General features: G+C 48.4%; 1 protein-coding gene across 3 annotated transcripts in view; it reads left to right on the top strand.

The window, feature by feature from the left end:
- Positions 1–8,871, top strand: part of ABCB9 (ATP binding cassette subfamily B member 9) — a 51,271-nt gene that overhangs the window by 17,587 nt on the left and 24,813 nt on the right. For all 3 annotated transcript variants that reach the window (XM_027853541.1, XM_027853542.1, XM_027853543.1), the window contains exons 3-4: positions 6,896–7,010; positions 8,561–8,691. In XM_027853541.1, the coding sequence (XP_027709342.1) occupies positions 6,896–7,010; positions 8,561–8,691 (246 nt within the window). The remainder of the gene's footprint in view (positions 1–6,895; positions 7,011–8,560; positions 8,692–8,871) is intronic.

Consider the following 8,871-nt stretch of genomic DNA (forward strand, 5'->3'; position numbering starts at 1 on the left):
TGCCCTCTGCAGGGCAGTTTGTAATGATCCTAATGGTGACTCTGAAGAGCCCTGAAGTGCCCTCTGAATCATCGTCTAAACAATAACTAATCCTTTGGAAGTTGGTCATCCATACATGAGGTGTGTTAGCAGATCCCTACTAACAAATGCACTGGGGGCAGCTAGGTGGCGCAGTGGATAGAGCACTGGCCCTGGATTCAGGAGGACCTGAGTTCAAATCCGACCTTAGATACATAACACTTACTAGCTGTGTGACCCTGGGCAAGTCACTTAACCCCATTGCCTAGCAAAAAAAAAACAAAAAAAAAACAATGCACTGGAGAGGCAGCCTGGCAGAGCAGGCACAAGGCCAGTCTTGGAGGACCTCAGAGGCATCTACTCTCTCCTTTTACACATAAGGAGACTGAAGCCCCAGGAGGTTAAGTCATTTTACCAAGGTCCCTCCTAAGCCTGCACCAAACTGCCTCTCTCTAAAGCTCCTTCCAGTTCCAGGTCCCCTTATCTGATTAGCTCCACCTCTGTGCTCTTCTACGAGCCCGTCAGTTGGCTCCAGTTTCAGCCAATGCCCACCACCTCCCTCCCTCAAATCCCTCTTTAAGTGACCCTCTTTGGGCCCTGAACTGTAGCTGGCTCTGTACACCTCAAAGCCGCTGCACACTCCTGTCTCCTGTGGCCATTCTGGTGCAGAGCTGGAGCTCTGTTGCCCTCAGGGAGGGGGTTTGCAAGGCCTTGGATCTGAACAAAGGCATATGGAGACACCTGTGCCCAGCATGGGCTGGGGCCAGTGCCAGGAGACCAGAGTACCAGCAGAGGGCGGTAGTGACCAGGGGAAAACCTCCAAGCCCTGGAGCTGGGAGCTGGCCTGGCCACCTTGAGGTGCTCGGCCTGGCTAGGCATGATGCCAGCCCAAGGAAGCAGACCCTTCGAGTTGAGGGCCCCTGGGAGAATTATCACCGCTTAGAGGTGCCTTGGTTGTGATGTCTTTGTGGCCAGTACTCCCTCCCCAGCAGGAATCTCTCCTGGAGAATACAAGACATCCAGCCAGCCAGCACCCCTCTGAGGACAGAGCCCTGTCCTAGGCACTGTGGGGGGAGGAAGGAGAATAGATAATAGCTGGCACTTCCATAGTGCAGAAAAGTGCCCTGAACATGTGATCTCCTCTGAGGTCTCATAATAGCCTGTGAAGTAGGTGTTATCCCCATTTTACAGTTGAGGAAACTGAGGTGCAGAGGGGCCCTAAGAAGGCGGGCATTTCAGGAACAGATCTGGGTGTTCTTCAGCCTGTGGAAGAACCGGACTCCTGGGACCCCCACTCCCACATATCTTCCCACCCAAATCTGTCACACTTTGGGTTGACTCTTCATGTGACTTTTGGTGGGGGGCCTTTAGTGAGATAAAGTTGCTGAGCAGACAGGTGTATAAAGCTGGACTGCATTCTTCTGGCCCAGCCAACACCTGATATAAATGAAGGGAATGCAGCTGTCTTATATGCGAATGAATACACAAAAGAGCTGGGATTTCAGCAATGTGGGGTACTTCCAGGATGAGAATTCTTTCTACCGATGAAGATTCTGCCTGTGAAAAAGGCAGCTGGTGGCACAGAGCACCATGCCTGGTGTCAGGAAGACTTGAGTTCAAATCCGGCCTCAGACACTTCCTAGCTGTGTGACCCTGGGCAAGTCACTTCACCCTGTTTGCCTCAGTTTCCTCATCTGTAAAAATGAGCTGGAAAAGGAAATGGCAAACCACTCCAGTATCTTTGCAGAGAAAACTCCAAATGGGGTCATCAAGAGTCGGGCATGACTGAACAAATAACAACAGAAAAATTAGTTGGTTTTTTTGGCAGGTATTCTGATAACTGTATTTCAGTATAATTGGCTTCCTTTGTCATCGCGCATTTATTTTATGCATTCAAAAGTACAATCCTGAGAAGGGTTGACCGGATCACCCGAGACAACCACAACACAGGATTCCCCAAACTAGACACTGCTGCGTTCTAGAGATTGCTCTCATGGAGCAGATATTCCTGGGGTCTTAGGTTCTGAGCTGCAGGGCGCCTCGGGGGCCATCAGGACCAGCCTTCTCACTTGGCAGGTAAGGTCACTGAGGCCCAGAGAACTTAAGTGACTTGTCTAAGGTCACATAGGGATGAAGGAGCAGAGTCGGGATTGAACCCGGGACCTCGGCTTCCAAATCCAGCCACCTTTACTGATTTATCCGGGGGCCTGTCAATCAGACTGCTCCGATAACCCGACTTTCTTGTGTCCTCACAGGTCGCCATTTTTACTATTTTTAATGGCAGACCTGCAGGACTTTAAGATGCCTTCTGAAGCATCATACGAAAGAAAGAATTCCCATTCTTGTTGACTTCTCTCTCTTATTCAGATTCTTATTCAGACAACGTGGCACATAGACAGAAGGCCAGGCTTCCTGTCATATCGGGATCATAGGTTTGGAGTGGGAAAGGACCTTAGAGACTATTGAGCCCAACCCCCTTATTTTACAGATGAGTAAACTGAGGCCCAGAGAGACTAAGTGACTTGCACAAGGGGACACACAGACGGTAAGAGCTGGATTCAGGTCCTGCTCTTAATCTATACTAGCTGGGTGACTCTGGGCTTAGTGTAGTGCCCAGCATTCAGTAAGTGCTTAATAATTTTTTTTCATCTGTTTCATTCATGAACAAGTTGTTTGGCCTCTTTGAGCCCCCAGGTAACTAATTCCTCAGACTAAATTATAGAGCACTTGTCCGTTTACATTGGTGGATGACATTTCCACACCAGCAGTCCCAACTCAGAGGTCTGGGCCAAAAACTAAAAACTAACCAGAAGGAACCATCTCAACCCTGCTGGCCGCCTGGTAGCTTTCTTTTCTTTTCCTTTTTTTTTTTTTTAATCCAAAGAAAGCATAATTAGAGAGTAGGTCTGCTGATGACAAAAACTTACCTCTGTCCATCCCTCAGCATGTGGCCACTCACTTGAAGGAGGTTCACTGTCTGCTCATTTCCAGCCTCCATCACAGACCAGGCGGGAGACGCACAGGTCCGTGCAGGAAGCTGGGGCTTTCAGTGCAGGATTTTGTTATAGACCGTTTATGAGGGAGGTGTGACTTTAGGCAAGTCACTGAACTCTCTGGGACTCAGTTTTCTCCTCTAAGTGTCCTCTCAGCTGCGATCTGTGACCCCATGATTCTAAGTCACCTCCCCTTGGTAAGGAGGCTGGTGATTGCCTGTCCATAGTACCAGCAGAGGGCAGCAGTGACCAGGGGAAAGCCTCCAAGCCCTGTAGCTGGGAGCTGGCCTGGCCGCCTTGAGTTGCTTGGCCTGGCTAGGCATGATGCCAGCCCAAGGAAGCAGACCCTTCGAGTTGAGGGCCCCTGGGAGAACTGTCACCCCTTAGAGGTGCCTTGGTTGCGATGTCTTTACTGCCAGTGCTCCCTCCCCAGCTAGAACCTCTCATGGAGAATACAGGACATCCAGCCAGCCAGCACCCCTCTGAGGACAGAGCCCTGTTCTAGGCACTGTTGGGGGGAGGAAGGAGAAAGGGCACAAAACAAAGGAAAGAATAAATAGTAGCTGACATTTCTATAGTCTTTAAGATTTGCAAAGTACTTTTATATGTTATCTGAGCTTTTCACAGCTGTCCTCTAATGGAGGTCTTATCCCCATTTTACAGATGAGGAAACTGAGCTTTTGTTCCAATGTCTTTCCCATGGTCGCACAGCTAATAAGTGCAGACATGCAGGATTCAAACCCAGGTTCTCTAAGGACAGAGACTTTTTCTTTTTTTGTCTTTAGATCCAAGCATTTATTGAGTACTTATTATGTGCCAGTAACTCTGCTAAGCTCTGGGGATAAAAGAAAAGGGCAAATAGTTCCTGCCCTCAGGGAAGATACATTCTAATTGATTCATAGCAGGTGCTTAATTAAGGCCTGTCGATTGATTTCATCCAAACCCCTCGATGTGTGACCACATCACCCTCTCTGCTCAGAGCCCTTAATCAGCTCCCCACTGTGAGCCTGGCATTAAATACCTCCAGTCTAACTACAGCATTCCTCCAAAAGCTACTGTGTAGAACTTTCAGCCTAACTTGGTGAGGTAGGCAAGGCAAGTCTTATTATAACCATTTTACAGATGAGGGGTCAAGTGACCTGCCGTGTTGATAGAAGTGTCCAAGGTGGAGTTTGAAACCAGGTTTTGCTGATTCAACGCCAGGCCTTTTTTTTTGTGGGGGGGGGGAGTTTGTTAGGTAATGGGTTAAGTGACTTGCCCAGAGTCACACAGCTAGTAAGTGTTATGTGTCTGAGGCCGGATTTGAACTCAGGTCTTCCTGAATCCAGGGCCAGTGCTCTATCCACTGTGCCACCATGCTGCTCCTAGGTCTTTTTTCCCACAGCACGATGCTGCCTGCCTGTGAGGAGCTTTCAAGCCAACAGAGAAAGTGCTTGGGAGGATGGCTTTGGACCTGGCCGTAAGCCAAAGAACAATGAGAAGAAAGCCTCATTTATCCAGAATCCCAATGTTCTGATCTTTAGTTAAAGAAGCAAACCCATTCATGTGTGGTGGACTGGTTGGAGAGTCAGGCTTGGAGTCTGGAAGACCTGGGTTCAAATCCTACCTCAGACTTAATATTGGCTGTATCTCCCTGGGCAAGACACTGCAGCGCTCAGGACTTCCAGACAATTCTCTAGGACTCTAATTGCGGATGAGTTGCCAACCTGCCTGTGTGCAGGGGGTTTCCATACCTAGAAGTTCCCTGCCCATTGCAATCAAATATAGGATCATGGATGCAGAACAGGAAGGGACCTCAAAGGCTACCTAACTGAGCCCTTTATTTTATAGATGGGGAAACTGAGACTCAGAGAGGAAATGAAAACCCCCCTGAGGAAACAAGTTGATGGGGCAACAGCATGGCGTAGTAGAAAGAATATTGGTTCAGGGTCAGAGGACCTGGGCTCAAATCCTGCCTTTGGAAAGTCATTTACCCCAATGGGCCTCAGTTTCCTCACCTGTCAAATGAAGAGGATAGACTAAATGCCTTATAAGGTCTCTTCTTCATATCTTTCTATCTCTTCTTCATATCTTTCTTCATATCTCCTATGATATTTGGCAATAATAACAATAGCTAACATTTATGATGTATTTTAAGGTTTATAAAGCACTTTACATATACATTATCTCTTTGACGCAGCTCAGGAGAGCAGCTTCCAGGACATGTCAGTTGACCACTAAGCATTTATTAATTACTATGTGCCAGACCAGAAGTGGGGAACCTGTGGCTTTCTAGATCCTTAAGTGCGGCCTTTTGACCGAATCCAAATTTTACAGAAGAAATCCACATGGATGGATTGGCGTGGAATCAGGAAGGATGCAGCCCAGACTCCTGTGGTGATGACTGAGGCTCAAATAAGATGAGGCCAGCATCCTTGCCCACCTAAGATACTCCCATCCTGGGCCAGTAGGGAATCCTCAGTAGCAAGGACAAACTGGGCCATGGTCAGTATGACATTTAGCATTCAGTGTGTTTCACTGTGTTCTCTCTGATCCTTTGAAAGTAGATACACCAGATTCAAGTCCTGGCTCCTGCCACTTACCACCTGTTTGGATTTGCTTCTGAGCCCTGTATTGCCTTATCTGTAAAGGGGGGATAATATTCCTCTTACTACCTGAGACACACGATTATTTGGGGAGAAAAGTTGCTTTGTAATCATGCAACACTACAGAAATTCAGGTTGTTAATAATTCTCATTTGAATGTGACTCAATTCACCAAAATGTTATCAAAGGTCTACTCTAAGCCAGGTAGTCAGCTAAGCCCTAGAGTCACAGACCCATAAATGAAACCTAAGCCCTGTCCTCAAGCTCTTCCATTATGCTTATGTATACCGCATTATAAACAGAGAAGAAACATTAACAACTGGGGAAATCAGGGAAGGCTTACCGGGGGAGAGGGCACTTGAGCTGGGCCTTGAAGGCTTCTGAGTGGTAGAGGTGAAGAGTTTATTCCAGGCACGGGGGATGGCATCTGCAAATACTTGGAGGTGCTGAGTTCAGGAAATAGCTGGTCGACCAGTGGGCTGGTAATCCCTAGCTGGTAGGAATAAGAGGGCCATCCCCTCCTCTTAGGGAAAGTTGAGTCCTCTGAATACCTGATTCTTGTCTGTGAGGTAAACATGAGTTTGCTGGATATACCAGGAACGATTAATGCCATGCAGACTGAGCTCTTGGGGACTGGAAGAAGGGGCAAGAGGGCGCTGTGTGTAAGCTTAGCCACAGCACTCCCTGGCTTCAGCCTTCAGGACCTTGGCCCCCACTGGAGAACAGTAGTGCAGTGGGGAGAGAGCCAGTGCCCGAGTCAGGACTGGCTGTGTGATCCTGGACAAGTCTCAGCCTCTCAGGGCTTCCCGGTCAAAGTTGTGTAATTTGATGTACTATCTACAAAGCACTTAGCACAGTGCCCAGCTCATAGTGGGCCCTTAATTCATTCTTATTCCCTTCCCTTCCCCAGAACAGTTGCTGAGCTATATTGGTAAAGGGAACTTCCTTACTGGGAGTTCTCAAGATCTGAGAGGACATAGAGGTCATTGAGTCGAACTCCCTCATTTTATAGATTAGGAAACTGAGGCAGACACAGGTTAAGTGACTTTCACAGAGTCTAAGGTGGGATTTGAACCCAGATCTTCCTAGTTCCAAGTCCAGGGCCCTGTCTGCTACATTAAGTTGCATCCTATCTTCCACTAATGAAATTGAAGGTCTAGATGATAAGGGAAAAAAAAGTGTCCTCTGTCCTGGGACAACGAGCATGACAGAGGCCACTTGTTGGCTGGTTCGAATGCCCTTCTACCCTGTTCACAATGGGGAGGCTGGGCCTGTCTGACCATCCCCCTTTCCTGGCAGGAGAAACATTCCTTCCCTACTACACTGGCCGGGCCATCGATGGCATTGTCATCCAGAAGAGCATGGACCAGTTCTCCACGGCCGTGGTCATCCTATGCCTCCTCGCTCTTGGCAGGTAGCTGGCTCCCCCTCCCACCCCACCCCACTTCCCAGAGCCTGTGGTCTTCTCGTTTTTAGGACTGGGTCCTGATGGAAACAGTAGGACCTTCTTGACCGGGAAGCCCTTTGAGGGGTTCTCCGTTGCCCAAACCTGGTGTCAGATGGAGAGAACCTGCTTTGAGATCTAACCTGTGACTTTAAAGTGGGTCCCTTCTGGGTGAGGGAGAGAGAGGGGAGGAACAGAATCAGTTAATGAGATTTCCATTGGATTGGATTAAATCCACCACAGCTCATGGCTCAGACCAGGGTTTCTGAACCTGGGTTCCATGAACTTGTCTTTAAAAAATATTTTGATAACTGTATTTCAATGTAAGGACTTTCTTTTTTTAATCCTATGTATTTAAAAACCTTGTTCTGAGAAGGGGCCCATAGACTTCCCCAGACTGACAGAGAGGTCCAGGACTCCAAAAAAGGTTAAGAATCCCTAACTTTGACTCGTTTTTAAAAATGGCCACTTTCTGGCTAGTCCTAGTGAAGTCTTTAGTCATGGCTTATTAAATGGGCTAGGCAGAAACTGTTCCCAACTCAAGATACTTGTGTCCAGAATTAATGGTCTAGCATGAGGCTAGACCCAGATCACGAGGTCTAGGCCATACTCATTCCTGTCCCCTGTTGGAAGTAGCCAGATGTGTCTTGTTCTAGGGGATTGAAGGAAGGATGGGGTGTGACCTGTGTCCACCTTTGGTGCTGGAATCAGAACAGGTCTGGACTGGCTCCCCAGACTGAGCTAGGCCTGTTTTCATGTTGTTTTGTGGAAGACGAGTTTGCTTCTCCCTTTTTCTGCCATCCTTGCTTGTATTTCTTAGGGACAGAACAAGAAAGATAGAAAATTTCCTATGAAATAATAGTCTTGTGGTCCTGAGGCTGTGGAAAGAGTCCTGGCTTTGGAGCCAGAAGACCTAGGTTCAAAGCCTAGCTCTGCTCCTTCCCACTGGTGTGTGACTTTGGGCAGGTCCCTTCTCTCTGAGCCTCAGTTTTCTTATTTGTAAACATGAGTACATTGGACCAAATGGCCTCTGCCTGAAGTCCTTTCAGACTCTATAACTATGATCTCATTATCCCTCCAGCTTCCCCTAGGTTCTTCCAAAACTATGGAATCCTGGACTTCAAGTCAGAGGACTTGGGTTCCAGCCCCAGCCCTGCCACTCATTGCCTACATGATCTGGGGCAGATCATTCCCCTCTCATCTATAAAATGAGCAGTTTGGACTAGGGATCTCCAAGAGCCTTCTGCATCTGTGATTTAGGTGGACAGACTAGAAAACTCAGTTGGAGAGTTTCTTAGGGGAGATGGGCAACCCACGACAGTCGAGAAGGTTGGAGGGAGTGCCGAGTTTGGGGAGGACAGTGCCCAGGCCTCCTTAGCCCTAGGAGGTCTCCCAACCCTGCCTGTGGGGAATGGGATGGGGGAACACTAGCCTGGCCCCACTCCCCTGCGTCATCGGGGTTTGCTGGATCTCAGTGCTGGATGGACATTTTTCCTTTAACATCTCTCATCTGCAATTAGCTCATTTGCCGCAGGTATTCGGGGCGGCATTTTTACACTCATCTTTGCCAGACTCAACATCCGCCTCCGTAACTGCCTCTTCCGCTCCCTGGTATTGCAGGAGACGAGCTTCTTTGACGAGAACCGGACAGGTTGGTGCCCCCAGGGCCCTTGATTCCTTTTTTGGGCCCAGAGCCTTTTGGGAGTGCCGTGGACATACTAGTCACACAACCAATATTTATGTAATGAATGAATGAGGAGGAAGGAATGAATGGGGTGGGGGGGGTGAAGGAATGAGGAGAACTGAAGGAATAAGTGAATGAGGACTGAAG

Source organism: Vombatus ursinus, unplaced genomic scaffold (genome assembly GCF_900497805.2).
Source record: "Vombatus ursinus unplaced genomic scaffold, bare-nosed wombat genome assembly UNPS02009994.1, whole genome shotgun sequence".
In the NCBI taxonomy this organism is placed as follows: Eukaryota; Metazoa; Chordata; class Mammalia; order Diprotodontia; family Vombatidae; genus Vombatus; species Vombatus ursinus.